At 40.2% G+C, this 27,871-nt stretch overlaps 1 protein-coding gene across 1 annotated transcript; it reads right to left on the minus strand.

Annotated features, from left to right (window-relative positions):
• Positions 1-8,212: 8,212 nt before the first annotated feature.
• On the minus strand, positions 8,213-24,426 carry tbx4 (T-box transcription factor 4). The gene is made up of 8 exons (XM_084558283.1): positions 24,161-24,426; positions 23,711-23,805; positions 15,304-15,423; positions 13,638-13,785; positions 10,459-10,611; positions 10,228-10,316; positions 9,857-10,092; positions 8,213-9,760 (listed from the first exon to the last, which is right to left on the minus strand). Exons 1-8 carry the CDS (start codon positions 24,302-24,304, stop codon positions 9,099-9,101), a joined length of 1,647 nt encoding a protein of 548 aa, XP_084414409.1. The 5' UTR covers positions 24,305-24,426; the 3' UTR covers positions 8,213-9,098.
• Between the last annotated feature and the right edge of the window lie 3,445 nt (positions 24,427-27,871).

The following is a 27,871-nucleotide window of genomic DNA, read 5'->3' on the forward strand; positions in this document are numbered from 1 at the left end:
GAGGTGAAAGAGGGTTGAGTGGGTTAAAGGAAATAATTAGTGCACCAAAGGGTGCGTCTCAGTGCTCTCTTAGTTAATGGTCAAACAGGCATTATTATTGAGAAACATTTTGCTCATGACTAGTTATGTAACTAAACTAAAGCTTTCTAACTAAACATTTTCCTAGGATTTTTAAAACCTATGCTTCATCTTGTTATTTCAAAAGGATTATTAATAAAGCCCTGAACGGGGAGCAGAAGGAAACAGAAACATCTGAATAGCTATTTTAAGTCTGACTATCCAGAGTCAGATTGGCCAACAACAGCAAAATAGCACCTGCTCTTGTACTTTGAAATTAGCATGAAATGTACAACAGCCTGATTTCCACTGCATGTCAGCAGATTGTTTGAAATATGAACAAATACAAAATTGCAATAGTTTGCAAATCATTTAAACTCTGTCTATACTGTGATTAAAACTAATACGCAGCCACATCTCTAAAACTGACAAATCTGAATGTTCTGCGTTTGATGCCAAAAATACATTTCACTAAAGTTGGAACATGTTAACTGTGTTGAATCATGTCTTCTTTTTTTTATTTATTTTTTTATTTTTTTACAGCTTTGTGTTTTGGGATCTGAGGAGACCAACTGTTGTAGGTTTGAAAGCAAAATCATTTAATTCTTGCTGTCGGAGGATTTCAGCTGCTGAAATCCTCTGACAGTCCAGGCCTCCTCTGTCAACCTTTTCATTTCATAATGCACCAAATATTCTTAATGTGAGGCATGTCTGGGCAGGCTATTTAGGAACCGTGATTCTTTTACTGCGGAGCCGTGCTGCTGTAATGCGTACAGATTGTGGTTTGGTATTATTTTGTCAGCCTTCCCAGAAAAAGATATCCAAAAGGAATTTCAGATTTTGATCGGTCAGACCGCAGGATAGTTCTCCCACTTCACCTCAGTCCATTTTAAAAGCTATTTGTCTGCACTTACTGTATCTTTGTGGTACCCAAAGCACTTTACTGTGTTTCTTATGTACCTATTGTTTTTTCTTTTTATGATAGCGTTTTCATTTTGTGGATGCAGTAATGAACTGTGTTCACTCACAGTGGTTTTCAAGTGTTTCAAAGTCTCACATACAGAGACTCGGCCTCTCTTGGACTCTCTCTCTCTCTCTTTTTTTTTTAATCCAGTCATGTTACTGACCTGTCGCCAGTTAACCAAATTATTGTGTGATGTTCATAGAATTAAATATTTTATGTTCAGTTGCAGGCTGCCTCTTAAAGTCCTGTTTCCATTTTGGAAATGGACCAATCATATATGTGTTAATAGCAGGGCTTAACTTTACAGGCCACATAATTCAGGTAGCAACAAATGCAGATACAGCTTAGATGCACATGTTGGAGATCAAATCGACATAACAAAAATATTTACTAGCTCTTAGAACCGTTCTGTCCTTCTGTTTCACTCTAATACAAGAAGAAAGTATTGTTGTCTGACATTTACACTTTTATTACTCTTTCACCACCAGAAGTGAAGCTGATTGCAATATAAAAGTAATAGCCTTTAACTTGCCAAACTCAGACTAACAGGATCCGTTAGCAATGTTTCTTTGAGTACATAAAAAGAGCAGCCAAAGACAAAATACGTTAAAATAGGTTGTCCAGGGGCAAAAGCTGTTTCACCTTAAGTGTTGAACGGTTGAATAGATTACATTTAACACCAACTAAAATTAAACCCCTTGAAATGGGTTAACTTGCCAGTGGGTTTGCAATTACAAACCTTTGCTGTGCAGGTAAACATTGTTCAAAAGCAACAGAACATGTGTTTACAAAGCAATCTGCCAGAGTCTGTATATAATACTTATCCTATTGAACCGAGCAGCTGTATAAATGTCTTGACTTTGAGTCTGACTACTTCACTTAATCTGAAGATCATCTTCAGTGAGGAGCTGATGCTGAATTAATATGCAGTGGGTAAACAACTTCAGTGGGAAATCAAAGTCGAGATTTGTTCCCTGTTAAGTAGTTTTAATTTACAATAAACACACCTAGGTCAGAATGAAAGTAAACTGCACTTCATCAACTGTGCACTGGAAGATTGTGTAGACCCTAAAGTTACTAAGCCATTTACCTGTGTTTCACTGTGTACCTACAATATTTTGGAGCTGCTTTCCCTGGTGCTGAAACACATGCGTGGGTCATGCCTCTACAAATTCAATTCAGTTCAGTTCAATTAAATTTTATTTCAGATAGGATCAATAACAATACAAATTGTCTCAAGATGCTTTCCAGAACCAAGAGCCTACAACTCCCCAGAGCAAGCACTGAGATGATGGTGGCAAGAAAAAAACTCAACCCAGCTCAAATGGGGGACCCATCTGCTTGAGACCAGCAGGGTAGTACAAAACAGTGCAACATTTTCAACTTCAAACCATCAGAGAGAAGTAGAAGGAGTGTATCCAGCTATGTCACACAAAATGTCAAACTATTCATTTTAAAGTGTGAAGATGTGATCAATTACAATATTTATCCACATATTTTTGTTGATTTGTTTGGGGGAAAGTTTTTTTTTTTTTTTCCTCAAACGCACTGCTTCCTACTTAACAGATCCAAAACTCTTAATTAGCATTGTATCATGTTGGCTAGAAAACTGTCCAAAAATCTTGGAAAGATGCATGGACCAACTCAACCGGCCTCTTTTGATTGAAAGTTGCAGTGACCATAAATTTGGATATTTGAGTTTCTTGTCCTTCCAGATTATGAAATAACTAATTTTAGCGCCTTGGATTCGTCACCTAATTCTCCCGGATATTAACCTAAGTACCTGATCATAGGTGCAGATTGGAACATATAGGCCAGTAAATGAAAAGCTTTGCTTTTGTCACAACAGTACGATTTCAGACAACAGTATCCTAAATGGCAGCTGGATGTTTTAGAGGGAACTTCTTGCCACAACATTTTTCACAGGCAGGATTTAAAAACCCAAAGGCGTTTCGGGGACCTCAGAATCATTTGCCTGCTCTTCTAAAAAGATGATCCATTTTACCTATGCTTGTGAACAAGATCCCAATTTTTTAATCTATTTCACATTGGGCAGTGACTCACTCCCAACCTAGAGGGAGCAATCCACCATATTCCAACAGAGAACCAAGTTTTCAGACTTGGAGGTGCTGACTCAGCTCCAAACTAGCTACTGCATGCCAATGGTGATGAGGCCAAGAGAACCACATTATCTGCAAGACAAGAGAAGCAATTCCGATGTCCCCTATCTGGATTTTAGGTCTAGCAGTTGTCGGCCAAGAAACTGATTTGTAAGCTTTCTGTTTTTCTGAAACCATGGTTTTCGACCTCTCTATCTTTCTTCATGTCAAGGTATATGAATCCTGACCTCACACCACCTGTATCTGAGCCATCAAGTTTCACTTGAACGTCCTGCAAGAGTATCATGTTGTTGAAAACATATTAGTGTTTTGGAACGTTCAGATTAGATAAAGATGAAAAACGAGAAAAGCCTCCTGTGTCCCCTTTGAACTTCATCGTTTTGAAAGCGAGCGTTCTTTCTCACCGACTCGTTCCACCAGTGATCCGCTGAAAACCCAGCAACAGCAGTCCAACTGTTACCAATGGTGAGGGATATAGCGGATATTTTGATGCACAGATCACTCGGACCAGACCCAGACCAGATAAGTAAAACTAAATATAATTTGGATCTGGATCTAGACTGTGAGGGAGGACTACTCACTTTTAGGGATTAATTGACCCTTTTCTTTGAGCCATGAACTCACGTATGCTCTCTCTGATTTATGACTAACTTACGTGCTTGGAGGAGGTAGAGTGTGGCTCTCTTTGTTTTGGAATTTCATCATATTTCTATACGGTATTCAGAATCTGCATGTCCTAGTTTGGTATAAATTATTTATTTTGTTGTGTTTCCCATTAAAGTCGCACCAAACATAAAAGTCCAAAGAACACTTTGTACTGCAGGTTTGTCTCTTCTCTGCATGTCAGGTCCAAGGAGCATGATGTTTTTCCAATGTAAAATCTTTTGGTCCAATGTAAAAAGTAAATAATCTGTTCTATTGTTCTTTCTAAATGTCCAATTCCAGAATTTATTTGAATGATTATTGGTTTTTATAGATGCTTCTATCCAAAGCCTCTCTGAAACCCAGGAATCTTCTTTTATGCTGCAGATTTAGTTTTGGTTTATACTGCTGCCAGCCATGTCTATGTTTGATCAAGGGACACAAACACTTTAATGTCCCTCCACGAGAGCTTTGAACCCACACCATGTCCTTTTGGCCCAGTCTTCAAGCCTCCCACTCTTCTGAGACAGTGTCCACTGTTGAGTTGTGTTATTCTGGACCCCTCTCCCCATAATTAATCACTTTTATGAAGGAATGAAGCAAAAACACCTTAGCCTGCTCATTATTCCTTGCTAAACTAATGAACACTGTCACATGCTTGTGGCACATGGATGGTATTCTGGTGCAAGCCAAATGAGCAAACCCACGGACTATCCTTGTCCTCTGCGTGGCAAATCTTTCTGCATGTGGGTCAAATCACAATGATCCACTAATTGACTATTTACAGGGCTCCAGAAAAACCCTAATGGACTTGATATTAAATCCGCCTCTGATATTTAAAGTCTTTTTGGAGTGGCTTGCTGAAAAACCCAGCCTTTTCTTTTTTACAAGACGGCCAAGTTAAGCCTGTCAGTGCGTCGGAATGGGCCAGCCAAGCCCAGGCGGCTGTTAGATGGGATTATGGGACGACAGTAGGGAAGGGCAGTGCGACGCAGGGGAGAGGGGAATGGCCAGATCTCCCCTCAATGACTTCCAGATGGACTGCAAAACCAAAGTTCTCTCACTGGAGATACATTGTCAACTTGGTTAACTTGTGCTCCATAAGGGGCTTAAACATGGCTTCTTTATAATGAGATTGACTGATGTTTTATGTGGAAAGTCAGATAACATAAATTTCAATGTGCCTGCCCTGCCCCTTAATGCACTATTAAAGCTTTGACTAAAATGTGGACTATTAAACTGAAGACAGGGGTCTTTGGTGTAAACTTTCCTTTTAGTGTCAATAGTACCGTCCTTTAAACTTTCGTTGACTTAGGTTTTCAGTACTGTGAAAATAACCATTTTATAGAAAGGAATAGTTAACTTTTTATTTATTATATAAGAATAACATCAAGGTTTGTTCTGTGTTTTTGTTTTACAGATATGGCTCTCCCCAGCAGCAGTCCACTTCTGTTCTCTCATCCCTATTAAAAGTTGAAATCTCAAGACCAGAGTGAGTACTTTGTTCTGCCTGTAGATAAAACTCTTTATTATTTATTTTATTTTATTTTCACATACCAGGCCTATTTTGAATAACACTTATGTGTAAAACTGTGGGATTGCATCCTGTGTTGCCAATGTTCAAATAAACAAAATTCGAAGAAAAACCTTTTGCGACTTTTAACATGATGATGAGAATATTGCACTCTACACAGAATGATCCACCATATTTGATCACACCGGCAATTTAAACAACCATGCCCATCACTGGCTCTCAGATGTTTATATTTATATGCAGTGCTGCTATGCTGTTTAAGGTCTAACATTACAGTCCTGCACTTCCACCGTGCACCCTCATCCTCCGCTGATGGCTTCTGCGTGGTATGATAATGTAGCTCTTGTTCTGCTGGGAAAAACGTACAGTATACATAATACAGGCAGCAAAAATAACTCCATCAAGCCTATTGGTGGTATATAAACATGCATGTTCTGTCCTGTCTAATACTGATGAGGTGCTTTCAACTCTTGGATGTATTTAGTCTAATATTCCAGTCACTTTTTCTCATTTGCTTGTACACAACGTGAAATATAGAAGAAAAGTCTGACACACATTAATGAAGAATATATATATAATGATGTCAAGTTAAGGAGATTTGTAGGTAAATTTTTCAAAAATGCTCATATAGCCCTTTAAACATATCAGGTTAAGGTGGAACAGAGATTCCACAGACTGTACTTTGACAGCTATAGGCACGTCTGATCACTATTATCAGACAACTTATAGCTCATCATTTTAAGATAGCTGGATGATGATTTGTTGATTTGAGCGTGAGCTCTCTGTGAAGAGAACTCCCCTCATGCGAACTGCATTAACAACTGAGATAGAGATAGAGAAAGAGGTGCTGACACGAACCAGGACCTAGCCATCAGCATAACTCATGATCTAATGAGAGCTCTATGTGAGGGAAAGCAGTGCCCTGTGGGCTGATGCACTCATCATGCTGTCTCTTACATTCCTTTCAGCAGATTTGCTTCACCTTGAGTTTTGATTGCAGGCCCATTTGACATTTGCTGATTGTCATGCAAGTGGATGCTCTAATGTAAGTGCATCTTTTTGATTCCCTGATTGATGGGACTGTGTAGTGCTCAGTAGCGGTCTTTATGTTTTGTACGTCATATGTCATGCAGTAGATTTTCCTATGCATAACATATGAATAATATATGGTTTTTGATCTCAAATTGAAATTAAATGCATATGTTTGCATACTTTATGTAGGAGAGGAAATGACATTTAAATGGCCAGCTTGATAGGTTTTGGTTTCCTTACATAACAAAAAGCATAAAGTATACTGTGTAAGCTTTTTCAAAGTGATAATCTCGAAACCAATCAGGTTTAATATCCTAGAGGTGATATTGAACATCATGATTTGTGATTTGAGGATTGATTGGTTAGTAGTAGTAGTAAAGTCTTTTGACAGGTATGTAATTTTTTTATTTTTATTTTTTTTGTACTGTGTTTTTGCACATATGCAAGAAAATGTCTACTAATCTTGGCTTGCAGATCGTCATGATATTCTTGTGCATCAGTTAAAACACAAGCCTATCGCCAGACGAGAATCGTTTTTTCAAACACACTGCAGCTATTAAGGTTAGGGGATGACTGTGGTTAATGTGGGGTTAAACTGATAAAACTGCTTGGTTAATTTAACCAAGGGATGGTAAACAGGGCCTACCACCTCCTGTGCTCGCTCTTAGCATTAGTTTAATCCATTCTCACCTGTAGAGTCTTTCTCTGTTAATACAATTTAGCACAATTAAAACAGCACAATCTAACCAAGGTTTATAATGAAAGAGATTTTTTTAATATAGTTGAACAGTAATTTCATAAAATTAGAAGTGTCTGATGCAGTTGTCTTGAATGAAATAAAGCAAACAGTTCAAGGCATGGAAATGTTTATTATTCAGGTGTGCAAAACTGTCAATATATTCAAAAACGTTATATTCAATTTACATGAAATAAAGCACAAATGCAGTAATGCATGAGGGATAACCATCATATCCTACAAATAATCTGGCCTTGTCAATGCAAGTTCTCTCTGGAGTAACACTACTGAGGGCTTTTTCTTTCAGCCTCCCTGTCTGCTCAGACTGTTTTGTGTTTGCAATCCTGCGAGGGTTTTTTCCAAGTTAGTCATTTGGGAGTGGGATTTGTGTGCAGCTCTTTTTTTCCGGTACTACCATGGCTTAACAGTACTCCTTTAAGCTCACATCTGGTTGTGCCTGAGAGTTCTTCGCAGTCCCATTTCACTAGGAGATTCTTTGGAGTCACGAGTTTGGAACCGGGCTTTTACAACCAACCACAGTGGTGTGGCTCAGTCACTCGCAACATGGTGTTTTCTTCAGATGGGTGCTGGTTTCACCCAACAGGCATGTAGACCAGTAGACTGTATAGAGATTACATCTATATGTCAACAACTCTTGATGGGTTGGGTGGGTGATGGGTGCTTTTGTGATGTATCTTTCACTTGTTTTAACGTGTGGAAAAAACATTTGCACGATGATTGTAAAAGTGTCTGAAATGATTAATCTCACATTGCAGTGTACTCAATGCACATAAAAATGTAGCAGATTTTGGCACATCTGAATAATCAGGAGTCAAAAGGCTTGCGATATCCCTTTGACGTCACATTCTACTATATATTTTTTTTCTTACAGTCAACAAATCCCAAGAAAATATCGAAATGAACACATTAATTGACAACACTGTTGCACAGGTTGACCTATTCCTTAATTACCGCAACCACAGACACATTTTTCTTTTCTTATTTCGAGTCAGTCCTACACATCCAGTACCGTCCTGCTGCTGGAAACACTCTAACGTGTTTAGTTCCACCTCTCATCGAACGGACACTATGTGAGTCTACACACAGCACCTATGTTTGCTGTCAAGGCATGAGGAGGGCCCATAATAAATTCCCTATAAGGTGAAGGTATACTCAGAGCCTAGGGTCGGCTGATTGGGTGGGAGAGGGGCTTTTGAAATGCCACATGAATCATAGTAGCACCAAGTGACAGCACACCTGACTGGTTAGCATTGTGGCCGTATCAAAAAGGGAGTGTTAGATATACATGTATGCCATGTGAGTTGACTGCCTGATCGAGCTCACAGACTTTACCTTGTACTTTTCAACATATGCAACAACCTTTTTATGAAAATTGAACAACACTATACAATTGCAACCTAATGTAAGATTTGAATGGTCAGTAGGAGCTAATGGGATATGAAGAAAATGGGTGATACAAACAAGGCAGGAAAGTCAGATTTTTCAGATATCAGCTAACACATTGTATTTTTGGTCTCTTAATGTGATTTATTGACAATAAGGAAAAAAAGTATAATAACGCCAATCTTATCCTTTGATTTTGTTTAATGTTGGAACCCAGCATGAAATGATAAAACCTTCAGTGCTCTCTTTTCCCTGGGAAGCTGTCATGTATCCAAACAGTTCTTTACGACCTCCTTCATAGAGCAAGCACAGCAGCTGCTTTATTTTCCCTTATCCATTTTCTTTGTCTTCCTGCTCATTGGTTACCTTGTTGTTATTTTCGGTACAACATTGCGTTGATGGTTGAACTCCGAGTGCTGCTCAAACTCCTGGTAAGCACTTAACTGTATCTGATCACATATACTGTAGTACACTACGCTGCATAAGTAAAGAGGTACTGTTCACCACAAACAGTCTTGTATGCAATAGTGATACGTCACCATTGCTTGGCATTAACACCCACAGTGGGATATTGGACTTTTATGTTTGATAAAACTGGATTCTCCTGCATTAGCTGTCAGTCCAGTGACTCCCTGTGCTACTCAGCCCCACTTGGTACTGATAGGACGGATCCCGGATTGATATAGAGCCTTGTGTGGAGTAGGCTGAGAAATCTCTGTGTGGACGGAGTGGTGATCCTGGCTTCTTGTGGTACAGAGATGCATGGCCTGACCTATCTCTTGATCCTGGGACAGATGGGGAGCATGATGATGATGATGAGGAGGAGGACGATGGTATGATGGGCAAACCTCGCTGGACTGTAGCTGAGTTATATACCCCCAAGTCGGTCTGTGGTCGTGCCACCATTGACGACGCAGGGTGTGCTACCACCGGGGTGACTGTGGCAGAGTTGGTGAAGTGAGCAGTGAAGGGCTGGTATGGGACACCCTCCATGCTATAGCGAGGATAGGGCTGCATTGTAGCCCACATGTTGCAGTTAATTGAAGGGGAGTTGGTCAGGTCATCTGTGTCCGCTGCCCCAGATCCAGATTCTGTTTCCATGCTACCATACATACAAGCTTCTCTCGAAGTGATCGCATCAGCGCAGTACGGATGAGACAGTAAGGGTGACTCGTAAGAGGGAGGTGAACGAAAGTAATGCTCCTCTGAGACTGCAGATGATGTCTCCAGATATGGCCGCTTGCATCCAAGCTCCAAGTGTCGGGCATTATCTGCAAAGTGATATAATTAACTGCAGTGATTTCTTACTGGGTATGTTGTATTCTGTGTCATTTTCTATGATTACCGAACAATGTCTATGAGTATACCTCTGTGTTTGAAGCAGTGGTACAGAAGGCTGGGATCTCTGCTCTGAGGGAAGTGGTTCGACATAGGATCTTGGGCGTCTGAGTTAGACAGAGGAACTCCAGTCTCATACTGATAAGAGGACAGGACTTGAGGATGACCCGTTAGAACTCCTGCTCCAAGTTTCCCTGTTAGATGACTGTGTGAGGAAATGAGCCTCTGCCGAACCATGTTCTTTGAAATGACTGGATATTCTTTCCTGTAGATGAGTAGCATAAACAAGGTAGAAACTGTTTATATATACAGTACATCAAGTTTACGAGTGAGTTACAACGGGCTGAATGGTTGTATAAGATCAGTTTTACTTCCCTGGACTCTTTTTGTCTGAACATACCCCTGTAGTCTTGAGACGCGCAGATCTCCTTCTTCACTGCCTCGAAATCCTTTGGCAAATGGATTGTTTTCTATCTTCAGCTGAGTAATCTAGAAATATGATATTTCATGTTTGGCATCATGGTTAAATTGAATCAACCTACAGCTAGAAACAATGTAAGCGTTCCAGTGAGTGTAATACCACTGTATCCATATTTGTGGCACTGTATATGCAGTGATTGAGTTGATGTACCTTGTGGTTTTGATAAGAGGTTACAGAGATGAAGGCTGTCTCGTGAAAGACATGAGTACAGTAAGCAGTGTTCTTTGATCCAAACGCGTTGTTTTCATCGGCCTTGACTATGTGTAGTCTGGGCTGGTACTTGTGCATCGAGTTCAGGATGATCTGGGAAGTGATAAAGAAGGCAACAGATCAACAAATGTTCATTAAGCACAGCCACTGTGGTACAACAAGACATGTACAAATCTTTCATCTTTTTAGCACCATTTTGCAAATAATACCAGCTGCACTTAAAGGTTAAACCAACACAAAAAGGTGTCCCAGTCCCAGGGAACAAGAGAAAAATGTCCTGTACAGGCACTGCTCATGAGAGACTTCTCTCCGTCTATCCACTACTGAGTGATGTTTCTATTCAGCAACAAAGGTTAATGATCCAGGACATAAAGCAGGTCAGCGTGTCAGATCAACAACACAGCTCCTAAGAGGTATATGGCTTTGCATCCTACACGATATACCCCGATCAGGCATAACATTATGACCACCTGTCTAATATTGTGTATGTCTTCCTTGTGTTTCCAAAACAGTTCTGACTTAACAGAGAATGGGCATGGGCGTTCTGAGGGTGTCCTATGGTGTCTGGCAACAGAATGACATTAGTGGAGGATTTTGGGTTCTATGTGTTGAGGGGAGGGGTCTCTGTGGATCAGGCTTGTTCCAGTGCATCCTACAGATACTTGATCAGTTTGGGATCTCGTGAATTTGGAGGCCAGGTCAACACCTTGTGCTGTTTTTCATGATTTTTTTTTAGTTTTTGTTTAGGAACAACTAAACACAACGGTTTGTTTGGTTGTTACGGATGGGGATGACTACTGCCATCAAGGAGTGTCATTGCTATGGGGTTGGGGTGCCTGGTCTGGTCTAGTCTAGGTGGGTGGTACATGTCTAAGTAACATCTACACGAATGCCATGTCCAAAGGTTTCCCAGCAGAATTTTCACAAGATTGTCAATGTTATTTACTTGGCTTGTCAGTAGTCATAATGTTATGCCTGATTGGAGTATATTTTAACAACACAGTGCCCCATGCTTGTTGCAGTACTACACATCCCTGATCAAATCCACAATGAGACTGAAAGTATAAAGTTAGCATCAGTTAGTTCAGTGCAGCTCTCTCTGCATATTTCATCTCCATCGCACTTTCTGTTGAGTCAGATCGATGTATATCAGTATAGCAGGTGGCATGTGTTGAGTGCACACAATATTTAAGTGTTTGGGTTGCTGCAGGTCGGCTCACTAGCATCACTCCAGTCACTGCAGCGCAGTGCTGTGGGCAGCGAAGCGTTACCAACAGTAGGCCAGGGTCATCACTAGTCCAGCTCTGTCATGGCCAATAAACGTCAAGCTCTGCACCTCGACTCCCCTCCTCATTTGCCAGACACTCTCCCGAGGAGCCTTCTCCTCCAGGGGGCTCCCAAAGAGAGGCAAAGTTTGAAGAGGGCGCGGGGAGCTAGGCTCAGGTTGAACACAGAATGGCCCCTCGCTCACATGCTCCTGTTGCTGAGGCAGGCTGGAGACAGAGATAAGCTACTGGCTGGTTCACCAGAGGCTCTCTGTTGACCTTTGTCTGCTCTCCTGTCTCAATGCCGTCTGAGCGTGACACTGGAGACTCTTGGGTGACTGTCTGAACGTGGTGATCAGGGAAGCGTTCCTCAGATCAGTGAAGAGCTAAAGAAAGCACTTGCTTTCATCTCCACCGATATAAAAACATGCAGACACGGTTACTTGCTTTGGCTGATAGGAGTCAAAGCAAGAGTCCTGAAGGGGCAATGGATATTTTTAATCGGCATAGCAAGTAATGATCCAGCCCTACCATTGGATAAGAACATCACTGTTGGACAGTTGTTTTGCAAACCCTAACCAGATTACAACCATTTTAAAATCCTCTCTGTCTTTGCAACCCTAAGTATGGTTGTTACAACAAATCAGCTCGGTATGTGCAGGTAAATCTACGTTTGGATAGCTAAAACTCAGCTTAGGACATGATTGTGGTAATGATATAAATGTCGATTCGAGCTCTGTGATGTGATTCTGCACTGCCACATTGCAGCCATATTGCAGGTCAATTATTCAGTCAGGATGTTGGTTAGTGTGGGGTCATCTACAACACAGAGAAGACTCACTGTCACAGATTAAGATTCATAGGACCTTTAGAAATAGTGTTTAGTCCTGTGGTATGGACCTCTGAACACTGATTCTACTGTGTGCACTCCAACTGCTCTGCAATGTGAATAAACTCTGTGCATAACATGTTTCCAATCATTTTTTTCAAACCGCTAGTTAGAATTTAATTAGATCACAGGCCTGCATTTGAAATTAGGTCATCGCATAAATTCCAAATATGGAAAAATGTTTTTTTTATTTGACACTGAACCCTTCAGTAGTTGGCACTTTGTTTACTTTATTATACAAGGCTATACCGAAGAAGGAGAATGAGAACTATTGTCAAATAAGTCATTTTTACACATTCTGTAATGAGCATAATTAGCACTGAATGGGGGTTCCTTCAGTGCACCCCGAGAGGCACTGCGCTGACACACCTCCTGGTCTGGGCGTCATCTGGGCCCTGCCTGGCCTCTAACTTGCTCTGTCCTCATTACTCGCCCTTTTCACTGGCCAGGCACCCAACTCAATCTGACAGCAGGCCCCGCCACTGATCTGAGAGGTTATGAACCTAATGAGCCCGCCCATTGATGGGATGGCTTCGGACAAGCTATCCCAGAGTCTCCCTGGGGAGCGCTGCCACAATCAAACTCTTCACCTCCCTCTGCAGCCTCTCTCTCTCTCTCTTTCTCCTTATGCACTTCTTTTACCTCCTTCCACCCTTCTATCAGGAATTTGCCTCTGAAAAACAGCTTCACAATGTTGGAACTGACTTTGACTTTTATTTTTTTACAACAGTAATTTTCTTTTAGTAGTTTTATTCATGACAACTATTAGATAGATAGATAATATCCACAGGACTATAGCAATAAGGTATGTGGATGTAACAATTCATTTCAAATGGTTGGACATTTTATTCTCAGATTTAACTGCTAACATCTGAGAACTTGGAAACATGCGACTAGAAACATGACAATGCAACAACTCTTTCTCCATATGACTAATATTCTCTGTAGGTACTGTATAAACTCACATGCCCAAATGGATCCAGGTGATTATTGGTTAGCTTCAGCTTCTGAAATGACACCAGTTGCCTCATCCAGTGAGCTCCTGTGGCCGGGGAATCGGGGTGCACATAAAGCCGGCCAGGCATTGCAGGCTCAGCCTTGCCAGCCACCATCCTAAAAACAGATTGAGAGTGAATTGAAGAGGCAAACTTAACAATGCATGCTTTCCAGCCTGCAGTTCATTCTTTTTTTTTCATGGAATATGCCACCCCCGTTACCATAACGTAGCTGCACACCACTGCCCTCAACCCTCACAGTATTAAATCCCTTAGACTGAAAGGCACTGGTCTCTGCTAAAACAGCATTACTAATTATGCTGCTCCAAGGTGTCGCTGAGGAACACCAGAACCCACGACTGCAAGCCGTGCCACAAGATCAGAAACAAATGGCAGTAAAATGACTGGTCTGCTGGAGAGTGTGTGTTCTTTTCAGCTTTTCCTGGCAAAACATTTTTTTTTTTTTCCCCAGCTTTTATGTCTTACTGATGGATGGAGCACGGCAATGTCATCACCTCTACATACAAGGTCAGCTGAAGAGATATTGACTCCAGTCCAGAAGCTTGCTTCTTTCTTTCTTTCTTTCTTTCTTTCTTTCTTTACCCAATATAGGCATGATTTAAACATGGTTTGGTCCTGTATAGCGACTTTGGGGGTTCCCAAACAATGGCCATGGCCAGGGCTGTATTAAGGACAGGCCTTAGAACATTACTAAGATGTGATCTGGTCATGCAAAAACTCATATTAGTTGAGTTATAATTACCAACACCCTGACAGGCAGTGAGCCTGAGGCATTTGTGTCCGCGTCCCTAGCCATGAACCAGCATTGTTCGTGGTATGTATTCAAAGTGGGTACTCGCCTTCTGTTCCCTGTACAAAAGCCTTCCAACCTAAGCTACGGTATACAGACGTTTGTCCCTTCCCTTGTCAGAAATACATGTTGAGCCTGGAAATGACTGTTTTGGTGTAGTTAGGGTTATATGTTGACTGTTTGGTTGAAGCTGAAACCTCATTGCAGTCCATGTCAAAGCATTTCGTCCATAATTAAATTTAATCTAGGTCAACCGAAACTGAGAAACTACAATACCCAGTCATATGCCTGGTAAGAAAATGTGACCTCTATCTAGGTAACTGATCCGGGAAAGAAAGAATCTGTATTAGCTTGACATCATTCCCACAAATTTAAGGGACACTTTTAAATTGCCCTAACTCAAGCAAGTCTGCAATGGGAAAAGAAATGGTGCTAATACAGCAACTATTCTTCCCCACTATGACCTCGACACGCCATGGCTGTTGACAGCTAGTCTTACCTCATTAATTTTTGTATTGGGAATGGATGGATGAATGGATGAAATTGCAGCCACATTCAAAGTAATACCAGGCTTTAATGCAAAGACACGTAGATAGCATTATCTCCATAATGTAGCCAGATGCAGATACAGACCTGGAAATACCAGGTGCAAATAAGGCACATGTATTACTAGAATAGTTTTCTACTGAAGGGAACTGCAAAAGTGTGCCTTATAGCTTACAGGTTTAACTAATGATTTGTAGGCTTTTCTTTCTAAAGTCACATGGTCTCTCAGTAAATCTGGAATACAACGGCTTTCAGACACTTCCGCTCTTACAAACTTACCACTTGTTATCGCAGAATTTGTACCGGTGGTCATCAGCTGGAACAATGTCAATTAGCAGGATGTATTTGGTTTTGGGGTTCATCCCGGTCACTTTAACCTTGTAGCTAGGAAACATCCTCCTGTTGAAGATTGTAAAGGAAAACTGTTGATGAACTTGACCTCAGTCACACAATTCAGTGGCTCTTAATTGGCTTTAACAGCAAGTCAGCTGTCTACCTTTGAGCCTTACATTTATTAGCTTAAGCACCTTCTGTGCAGTGAAAAAAAAAAAGGTAATGATTGTATCTAAACATTTATATCTATAACAGATTCCAAAAATAGACATTTGTAATTTCTTCTAATAATAACGAATGTTCTACACTCTCTGTCTTCTCATGAATGGATCTCCTAGGTAGTAAACAAACAGTTGCGTGTGTGTGTGTGTGTGTGTGGGAGGTGTGTGTAGTATTGTCATGGAGAGTGCAAATGAAGATCCGCTCGCTGATTGTAGCTCGGTGAAGTTCATAAGGGATTGGGATGAGCAAGGTCCCACAAAGATCACGGGACTGAGATGCGAGTAGAGTGAGAAGCTGCCATCTCTGAAACCTGATATAAACCAACGCCGAACATTAAGTGGATGAAATTACTTCTACACGGGTGGGTCACCACACTATCCGCGCGGCGAACCCCGGGACCCATTTGACAAACCTTTTCTTAACATTTGTCCTTTCTGTCAAAGTCTCACATTTTCTGGCCTGGTAATAATTTGTCTCCCTGCAGGCATTTATTTGGGAGAGGACTGAAATCCTCTCATACTTGTGAGACGCCATAAAAAAGCATGGGAACACGCTCGATCTTTCATCTTTTAAAAGCCTCGGGAATAAAAGACAGAATATGCTAATATAGCAGTCAAGGCTATAAAACACATGAAGGGAGCTACCTTTCCTGACCTCTTCTGGGAAACCAAAAACATTTTCATCCCATCTGTGCCAGAGGAAATTTTGCGAAGGGCTCTGCACCCCCTTATAAAGCCCTAAGTGGTTTTTAATGGCACCCCAGATTGGACAACAGTTTAGACAGCCCCCTCGTCGTTGCTTAAGAGGCTACGGTCAGAAAGGCCTGCAGTTTATCTGTGGATGTTGTCCGTGGCAACGTATTCAAACACTAGATGACACACTCGCAACAGCCTTGCGTGCTTTTCTGGGAGGATGGCGGAGCATCAAAACCCCTATCTTTATACTTGCTGTTCCAATTGGTGCAAATGCCCATCTTCAAAGGCTCATAGTACTGATCATGTTACTGTAAATACTCCCTCACGTAAGGCAGTGGGAGATGAGGGGGATTGAGGGCAGGTAATTCAAATCTCTCTCCCAGGCTTCAAATCCAATCAGTAGGAGAGATCAGTCCCGCTATCATCCTCACTGAAAGACGGGTTAATCTTAGAGGAACATTCAAAACAGACCTCTGCTCATCTCTGGCTCCACTCACACCACACAGACAGAGCAGATGGAGAGGCCTGTGTCAACACATGTGGCCCTGTGGATTTGTATAATATGGCCGTAACTACCTAATGTGGGGATCTGCTTCTGTTTACTCCTCTGAGTGTGTTCAGCCAGAGGAATCAGCCGCATGCAGGCATAAACTAATATAAAATAAATACTAATGACGTTATTTTATAAGTCAAAAGGGCTGCAAATCAGGGTAATCGAACTCTTCTCAGCAGCAGTCACAATGGTGCACTCAGTTACATACACAAAAAGCCAGAGAGTGGTTCACACCTTTGCTAATTTCACACCTGTCCAAGTGCTGAGTCCAGTACAGTGGAAGAGTTGTGTAATACTTGATGGCATTAAGTTAAATACACAGTAGGACTTCACAGCCTCTTGATTCCAGACAGACGGGAAGGTGTTTCATGCACTGTTAAACAATCTGACCCTGTGTCATATCCAGTTTTTAAACTTAAATAGTTTTAGCTTATATTGAACCTTTATGTTGTAAACTGTATCAAATTTTACATGATTATATTAGGGAGAACAATGTAGCTGCAACCGATGAATATGTGGTATTGACTAATGTCAGAAAGAACAAAGACACACATATTAAGACAATTAAATCGATTTTTGTGTAAAATCTCTTGAGTTAACAATAAAAGATAAAAAAGGAGCAAATTATTAAAGTTGATATCAGGGTGCTTTAAGCATTTTTGCTATTAATTAATCACCACATTGTCTTCATTTACACTTCTGTTAATTGAATAATTACTGAATTAAGCATTTTAACTGTAGACTAGAGTTTGTGCATAAAAAAAATAATGAGGCTGCATTCATTCAAAGTACGTGCAACAGGTTTGCTATGGGATTTATACTTATACATACGAATTACTGCAGATGATCAGTAGTTTGGAATCAGGATGAAAAGAGCCTGAGGAAAAAGGAAGGGTAAAGTTGCTATTGACTTTTTCTATAAATGTGATGATCAGTCTTAGATTTTTAGATATTTCATTCTCTGAATTAGTCAAAAACAGACGCTCCCATGTAGTTATTTTATCGATCAATAATTTCCCATGTTGCATACGGTATAATGTAAGTCGTACCCCTTTTGGCCACCCTTAATGCCCTTATTGTCTATGTCAGCTGTTTTAGTGGCTTTCACTGCGGTCCTGTCTCAGATTCATGCGATGAAACATGTTACACAGTGCCACGTTTATTAAAATACATGCGTATTGCAACTGAGGATAACTTATTTTCAAAGCCCGACAACATGAAGGCATACATATACATTTGGTGGTGTGACTAAGTGAGTGAGTTTAAGGGGAGCATGAGAAATGGAAGTTGGCGAGTGTGTGTATGATATCAGTGTCAGGGTGTGTGTGTGTTTCTGTGCCCAGCCAGCTGTTTCTCTTAACAATCCCACATGTTTAGGCCCTCCAGTGATCCATTCCCTCTCTGGGAATCTCCAGTACCATGGCGAGATCAAAAGAGGGTCGGGGCAGGGGTGGGGGATGATGAAGCGCTACGACCTAGTCAAGTCGGGCCTATTGTGGGCGCCGGATTCCTCTTATCAACCCGCCGCTGCTCTCTTGACGGGCTGTGTACAGAGAGGGAGATTGAGGGAAGAGCTGCGCTGGGTGCTTTGAAGAGGGAGGATTACGCCTGGACAATGACACTCACCATAACAAGTCTTCTAGGCTCAGCTAGTTGCTGCTTGGGAGTGGACTGAGTCAGTTTCAAGTCAGAGTGTTGGGGAAATGTGGGATCCCCTGGGTGACGGCCTGGTGGTTCTGGCCTTCTGCCCTGCCACCTCTGCACTAAACTTTTTTTATTTAAAGCAGGGCATCACTTTAATAAGATTGTCTTTGTAACCCTTTCCAAGTTCCAATAACTTTTGTCTACCTTATAAAGGACGCCAGTAATAACATTATTACTGTACACTGCTGTTGTGTAAAACTAGGTGTAGTTTGACTGCCTTATCTGCATTACTTTACCATTCATTCATCTATTTTGATCAGTTGTTTTAATGTGGTGATGTTATTGCAAAAATTCCATCATTGTACTAAAACTTTAAAATTTTGTGACACATATGGCCCAACTAAAGGCACCAACATTGTTAATGTATTAGAGCCTAATGACCCACAATCAATCCTTCCCCCATTATCAAAACACAGCTTCGCCCCTCTACATTCGTGGTGCTATATATAGCTTCATTTATTTAAATGACAGGAACTTAACCCACTGGGGGTTTGGGCCACTCTATAAAATACATGGGATCAGTTCTGTAAAGATACAAGCCAGTAAGTATTGTTCAATTCATTCATGACGGGAGAAAAATATGAAGTTCAGATGCACACTTCTAACTTTTTTAAAACAACAAAATCTGCATTTTAGTTGTTTTTAGATTTCAGCAGTTTGTCTAAATGTTTAAACATGTGTCAGTAAGAACACCTCATTTATTATAAAGAATTTATCGGCGCTCATAGCTTGTTAACTTTTTGATGTTGTGTTTTTAGATGAATCTCCGTCCAAATACCAGTGAAGTGGTCAAAAACACGTCTCACGTGCTCAAACTTCTGCTGAATTTCAGCTGCTTTGAGGCACAACCAGTAATCCAGACTGTCTGCAGTTTAAACTGACACTGAGTCTATCATGTTATGTTTAAAATATTACAACTAACACTTAACATTTTGACATGAAATGTCTGTTTCAGATCTCACCCTCACGAGCTTTCGGTCCACATCAGACTCAACAGTGCGCATCCATTACGGCCATTTAGCACGGACGCGGCTCTACTCGTCATTCGCTCGTGACCTTTGAGTTTCAGTTCCATCCACCAAAGCATCAACACTCACTAGAATCTTCTACTCCACGCTAGAAACATCACCCACTTCACTTTATGTTTCTTTTCCGCTTCATGTTTTGATTTACAATCTGATTTGTTGTGACAGTTGAGTCCATCATCTCTCCATCATCCCTTGTAAATGTGGATATGCTCCCATTTTACTGGGTTTCTTTTGTTGTGTATTGTTCATGGACACACAAGAGGTTGTATAAACAAATCTGATTCCAAATAAAACTTTTTTTTAGTTTTTCTTTAACATTACGTTTCTCTCACAGTCCTGTTTTGTTCTCACAATTTAGTTGGTATAAATCACTAAAACTGTGTGATCTAAAAAGAACAAAATCAATCTTTCATAGTAGCAGCTAGAATGAATTGTTCAAGAACCAGAAGGTTAGCAGTTTCGATCTCCGATGCATGGACAAATGCCAAAGTGTCCTCAAGCAGGACATTGAACCCCAGTGCTTGGCACAGATGTTTGAATGTTTGTGTGCTTGTGTGAACGAGTAGGTAGATGTACACTATGTTGTGTAATAGGTAGAGAGGCCCCATTAATATACAAAATCATTAACTATTTACCATTAAAGTTGCCGGCTTGGACAACCCTGATGGTTCGGGTACATGTCATGCATATTTCTCTCCCCACGTTACTTGTCTCTCTTCACTACGACTCAAATGAAGCCTAAAAATAATCTTACAAAGAGAGACTCTCTAGTCACCTTGAAGCCGTTGGAATCACAAGCAGACACTTTTAATGTATCAGAAGCCCTAAAGTTGATAAACCACTGAACTACCTACTTATTGTGTCTGAGCTACACTTCTCATTGGCCTTTTTTAAAATGTTTTAAACTGTCCAATCAAAGGGAAAAGAGGGTATTTTGTGTTTGATAGGAGAAAGGGGGAAAACCAATAAAACAAAATCAAACATTTGATTAACTTGTATATAAAATGAAATCAAATCATTAAATATTTAGAGATACACAACTTAAAGCCAATCACCTTGGTTACACAATCTTATAATCTGATAACACAACCATGCTTTTTGAATACATTATCACTTTCTGTGTCACATGAATTGACTGTAGAGTCTCGACGTCCAATCGCCTACCAACCATAGATATGTATCTTTCATGATACATGTCGGCCGTAATGAGGGAAAAGCACAAATTTTATTGGCTGGAGAAGCAAATTTTAGAACAACCTCCCAATCAAAACTGCAGAGGACCCAGTGGTCACCAGTGGTCGCTGATCTAAATGGAAATGGCTTTTTCCATTAGCAGCTAAGAAGAGGGGGTTTAATTCTTAAAAGGGGACACTTCTCTTCGTGCATATTATTTATGCCAGGGGAGAAGTGTCCCCACGGAATTTAGTACCGGCATCCCGTGCTCTAGATGAATTGTGGTTCTTTGATCCTCTGGCGGGCCATAACTTCAGCTTGCCCAACACTTTACAGGCAGATTTCTGGTGATATTTAGCCTTATCTGTCCTATGCATTTAGTGCTAATTACAAATATACCTTCTATAGCACAGTTAACTAAGATTGTAAGCGGTATATTTCAGTCTTCAGCCATTGCCAGCGCCTCTTTAAAGCTGTATCTAGCTAGCATGAATGTAGACTCTTGGTTCTCTTTTATTTAATATTTAAGGCTGGGTTGAGTATAACTGTTGTGTTTCCCCCCCAGATATTTGACTTCCTTCTCAAGCAGCACTGAACCACATATTGTGCACTGTCACATTGCATTTTATTTTGTGCTTTCAAAGGTCTTTCTTGTACACATTTTTACTCAGTCTAGGCTGTAGCACTCCTTCTTCTTTATTTTATTCTGGTTATTTGCAGTGGTCTGTAACCTATCACATAAATAATAATAATTAATAATAATTAATTAGGTCCCTCGAATAATTTGGCTTCTGTTCTATGATTTAGTATCTGCCCCTGACTGCTAGACAAATCTGTCACTATTGTGCCAGGTGACACAGATTTGACAGAATATTAACACCTAATAACACTCAAATAATCTGAGCCCAGTTTGAATTATTAGACACACTTTCTTGTCTGCTCAACCATGTCTTACTGCTTTACTGGGCCATGCTCCTTTCCACGTATCTCCTGCCATGTTGAGACAGCGAGCAGCTCCGCATGCACTATTCAAAACCTGCTTGAATAATTCACTCTGGTCTTCATATCATTTTCATTTTCAGCGCCGTTGCTCCTGAAGGAAGAAGTCAGTTTATCAGTGACCTTCGATGTGTCTACAGCAGACTTACTGCAGGTAAACCCCGGGCAGGTTTTCCACACAGCTGCACAGCTACACCACGGAACAGCCCTTCAAAGGGCTTTAAGGATTCAGAGCCCACTTTATCAGCTGGACAAGGGAAAGCCCATCTCTTATGGTTATGCAGCATTAAGGAAAAAATGTGGTGACCTTTTACATTTTTTTTCACTGGGAAAAAAACATCCCATGAGAAATGAGAGGCGGAGGTCGATTTGAGAGTGTACTCATTCTCTGGTTAATGTCCAACGGCCTCACTATCTAATCCTCAGGTCGCATTAAATCCAGAAAGCTGAGCGGTCAATTGTGTTTTCAATTATGCCGTCTCTGCAGCAGGAACTTTCTGTCTCGTCTTGAAATCGAAGTTATAACTACTGTACGTTACTGTTAGTCGTCTAAAGGGATGCTTACAGAAGGGTGTAATACTTGTTTTGTGCAATGAATCGCCAACTTGAAAATCACTTTCTGTAGTATTTTCCACAAAACTTACATATTTTTGAGCTGAAGATTACGGTTAGCTTCTAATAGATTACGTGACTAGCAACATATTAAACATTTTCCAAGTTTCTGTTGACATCTTGGGGAAAATCCAGTGAAACTGTTTTTTTGTTTTTTTTTTCCTTTCGGGAATTCAAGCCAATTCATCATTATTTGCGATTAATAAACTCTGATATAAATGCTGTAATGAGTTATGTTATTTGAAGGAACTTTGTTCCGAAGCCCAGACATTATCAGGAGTGGATCTACAGAGGGCTAAGAGGTTGAACCTGCCCAGTCCAGCCCCCCACGCCCCCCTCAAGTTTTCAGCCCCTAAAACTGTAAACTGTAACATAGATAAATATCACCGGTTATTTCGGTTATATCAAAGTTATTTTGAGAAACTTTTCTCTTTCTTGACTAGCAAACACTGAAATATGTTGGTATTTTTTATAAGAATAGATTTTTTATGACAATTTTATAATTTTCATAATAGCTGTACAACTCTAGACCCCCGACCCCCCCCCCCACACACACACACACAAAAAAATAAATAAACCAACAACAAAAAGCTGTGCCTTGAAAATAAATTTTAAAAAAAATTAGCAATATTAGCAGATTTTTCTGCAAGCACATACTGAAGACTTGACAAAAAAAAATATGATGGAAAAGAAGAACACAGTGGGAAAGAGAGAGAAGACACAAAGCCAGAGAACGAAGAGAAGGAGAACTGAGAGAGGAATCAATCAAAGTACTGTAACGATAGAGCCATAACTTTTATCCGTGGGGACCCCCACATAGAGTGCCCTTCCATGCCACCCTGCCAAAACCTCTTTCCACCCCATGTAAACCTTTGTAGATCTGTCACTGGACCCGATGATTCACCATTAACAGATGTGGAAGATAATCACTTACATTTACTGTGCTGTAATTAAGTTTAATTTTAAGCCACTTACTTTTTATTTGTTCTCCTACTCCGCTGAGCAAACTGTTAAATGTTTTACAACACTGCATTTGTCTGACTACAGTTTCCTTGTTAGTTTACATGTTAGGATTCAATGGACGAAATATTTTGTAGTTTCGTAACCTGCAGCGGCATTAATACCCTCTCTACATTTAGTTACAATCATTAACAACTTCCAAAATGTAGCTACGACGGAGCAGTTATAATAAAACACTTTGAAAAGCTGATGTCATGTGAATTTAATTCTGAACACGTCATTCCTACTCAGTTCTAAAAAAAAGTTAGGCCACCAAACAAGCACACACTCTGTATCTTAGAAACATGTTTAAATGTCACCAACTTCTAACCTAAATATGTACCTGAGAGATAGACGGCTTTACTAACCTCCCTGCTTTGGTGATGATCATCTCTGTGCCGGCCTCGTGGAACTTCTTCCACAGCTCCCTCTCATGAAGAACGACCTTAATGTTCTCAATGTTCTGAAAGAGAGCGGAAATCAACTTAAAACAGTTCAAATCATTCAGTACAAATTTAATACATTTGCTTATAAACTTTTAAAACCATCTACATTAAATGTTACATTAAATATTCACTCCAGCTTTTTAGTCACAGATGTATTTAAAAGATTGTTCAAAGTACAATTCATAAAAAGCTGACTTTAGGCAGCGTTGATACTTATTGGACTCTGGACCTTGCCAACAAATAACTTAAAGCATCCTAGTCATATCATCCCATTTAATAAAGTCCTAGCTGTCCAGACAGTAACCGCTGCGTTATTCAACAGTCTACTAACAGCAGCTATAGTAGCCAACTCTCAGCGGCCTCTTTGAGTACCTGATCAGGCTCACTGGTGCTGGGAACGGTGGGAGCTGTGGACAGACCCAGTCGTGATTGGTCTGGAAGGAGATCCGTCTCCCCGCCGGTCTGGACCCGGCTCATGCGTTCATCCGTCACAGTTGAAGCCTTCTCCTGCAGCATTTCTGCAGGATTAGAAGAATACTCAGCTGTCAGACTTATCAGTGAATAGCAGGGAGAAATGTCCGCTGTGCTGACCTGGCATGTGACACTTTTCAGATGTGATGTCGACTGTGGAAATATGCCATTGGTTCTGCACCAATGTGCATATGCAGTCCATAGGTTATACAGTAGACTGCTACATGTGTGTTTGCTGTCTGCACTGTCCTCTTCTTCAGTGACTGTGAGGTGCTAGCCAGTTCAAACATTCATCTTACTGTTTAATAATGAACACAGTGATCATCATTTAGTAACATTTCCTGTCTCAGTCACTCTCTGGATCTGCTCTTATTATTAATGTCTTAATTCTTCATGATGATAAATATTATTACTAATAATTAATGCTCAATGTGAGTGTGTAATGGTAAAACGCTTGTGTTGCAGCCCAGCAAATGTTGGCCATGATTTCACACACTTCCAGTAGGCTTTTGAGTGCAAATAGAAATATCTGATATTTAATTAAAATGTATAAAATCCACACCTCTCTGACATGAATACGTGTTCGCCCTGTGAACGACAGCTATTAAGCTGCTCTAGCAGAAAATTTATTTTCCACTACAACAAGCCACTTACATTTAGTTTATAAAAGCCTTTCTATTTACATTACTTAGCCAACCCGAAGAATTAAAAAAAAAATAAAAAATGTCTGAATGTCAAAAGTGGACGTGAAGATTTTTTTCTGGGGCTCAGCTGCATTGCCATGTGCTTGTAATACAAGTGTGTTAATTTCTCCAGTGAGAACCAGCTCATTTGTTTGGACTGGACTTGGTGTCCAGGCACCAGTCGCTTAAGGTGGAAAATAGCTTGTGCTAACTTGAACCAAGGAGTATTTACGGTGGTTTATTATTAGATGTAGACATAAAATAATAGCTGAACAGTGAAAATGCTGTGGAAATGTTTAGGTGGCATGACTGAGTCTTTAATATTGCTGTTCCTAATATTTATTTGCCAATGTCCTGATACTCAACATCCTGTTTTTTAAACAACTACATAGACTATAGTAGGATTTAGACTTCTGCTGTCTGGCCAATTTGTGCTGTTCATCTGTGCCGTTTTTTAGCTTCCCTTCATGCAAAGGGATTAATATTTTCACTTGAAAGTCATAAAATCCACTGGGTTTCACTGCTCCGTACCATCTCCATTTATTTAGGTTCCCAGCACCCGATGATGGTCTCGTGTTAACCTCGGTCTGCACAGACTTGTGTAGCTCCGTGACAGGCAGTCAGCAAGTCCAAAGCTCAGATTTTATTTCAGATTTGTGGACGAGACTCTGGGTCAAAGCCTCAGCAGCAAATCACGCTCATACTGTATACCGCACGGTGATGGTAGCTGTGATAAAAATGCAGCTGAGAGGAGAATGCATGTGAAACGTTGTTAACACACAGTTAAACTGAAGCCCTGGCCAGAAAGACGAATCTTATTTCAAATATGAAACGTGGTAGGTTGGAATGAAACGGTTAACAGGAAGGGAGCAAAGCCAGTGACAAAAATCAGCTAAGTAAAGACGTATTCATCAAGGTCATTATGTTGACCGTCATATGTCCGCCTGTCTGTCACACCTGCAGGATCACTGCAGATTGTCTTTCACACTGCTTCGTAACCCCCCCATCCGTGTCTGTGTCTCTTCCTGCCGCTGCTGCCGCTCCAACTTTTATGTCTGTATTTGACCGTTGACCAACTGCAGCTTGCAGACACTGTTTTCTGAGTGCTACGTAAAGATGGAGCAATTGGTGATATGCTAACTCCCTTACTTTTTGATTCGAACATATTCATTTTATTAAAAGAACTTGCTTGTTGAGTGAACTTTGAAGCCTTTACAACACTTCAAACGTATATTTTCTGAATTTACTTTGTCTATGTTTTAGGTGCAGCTCAGTCTGACTTTAAGTTCTCACCACTCCCCATAACTTTATTTGTTGTAAACTTTGTTCTCGGCTTTATTAACCACCAATCTTGCTAGGGCAATGAAACTAAAACTACTCAAAGTCTTCCAGTGTGAAACCTGTCACTGCCATCTCCCAGCCTCTGAAAGCTCAGCGCTGTTCATTCCTCAGTGTTGCACACTTTGGATGAGGGCCTGTAAACACAGAGCGGCCACTCTCTTAGCCATGAAAGTGGAGAGGCGGCGTCCAGTGTAAACTGATGGAGACGTTTGTGAAAGCTAATAAAGATAAGGGCTGACAGAGGAACGGGCCACAGAACCTTCTTTTTTTTTTTTTTTTTTGTACAGTGTCAATCTGAGCCTTTCACTAGTGCTGTTTAACTGAGCAGTTGGAGCCAAAGCCCTGTTTCTGTTTCTGTCACCCCGGACATCCAATCTGAAAACTATTCAGGGCACGTATTTCTGCACCCACTGTGGCATATTGAAAGATGTCAGCACCATAAAAAGGTAAATAAATAAAAATAATCTCCTAGCATCACTATTTACAACACCTAACGACTCCATTTGAATGTGTAAAATCCTTAAGGGGGTCTGGTTTGTGCTGTTAGTTTATCCTGGAAGAAATGTTAGCTTTAAATGAATCTTCTTAGTAAAACATGCCTAGACTTCAAGAAGAAGAAGTAATAGGTAATCTGGGTGAAGCAATAAACAGTGTGACAAATGTTTTACAATGAAAATATCCTGTCTGAAAAAAAACTAAAGGCGATTTTTGACTATTTTTTTTTTTGTTGTTGTTGTTTTTCTCTCAGGTACTAAAAAGTCACGTGGTGTGGCCCTGATCAGTATGCGTGAGGTTCACTGACCATTTAATTAAAACCCTTAAGAGCTCTGTTGGAAATAGAGCCCACAGTTTAAGATTAGGAATGCCACAGGTATGGCAGGCTAAGGAAATATATACATTGTGTAGGTGTGTGTTGTTTATTGGCATTTAAAACATTTAAATCTACCGCCATTGTATGTGTGTGTGTTTCATGCATGAAGGCATGGAGGCCTGGGCATCAGCACGGATAAATGTTAAGGTCTAAAGAATGACAAAATTATAAATAAGTAAATAAAAAAATAAAAAAATACGTAGGTCTTTTCTATCATGTGTAAAAAAAGACGCATTCAGTTCTCCTCGCCGCTTTTCTACGAATTGAAGCAGCAATAATAAATTATATAAATGATCAAATAAATAATAAATTAGAGCTAGTGATTTGACGATATTCAAGACAAGTTTTTCTCAAGATAAAAAGCGACGTCCGCTGCCACTGGAAAGCCTTCAAACAACATCCGCCATCTCTAAATATTACTTTGAAGAAATTATTATTTAAAGTGAAACGAGTCTAAAAACACGTTTGAAATATTCACGTAGTTATTTTTCATTTCAAATTATTGACTGCTGTGGTCAAAGACGATATTTAAGCAATAAAATAAAGTAAATATATATATATATATATTGTAATAAAATATAAAGTAACGGGGGAAAAAAACTCAAATAACACTATAATTTCCCGATCATTAATATGAACAATACAATTATCAACGGCATAATAATAATAACAATAACAATAATAATAATAGCTACATACATTAAGTATTATCTTTAT

This window comes from Chelon labrosus (assembly GCF_963514085.1).
Source record: "Chelon labrosus genome assembly, chromosome: 13".
Lineage (NCBI taxonomy): Eukaryota > Metazoa > Chordata > Actinopteri > Mugiliformes > Mugilidae > Chelon > Chelon labrosus.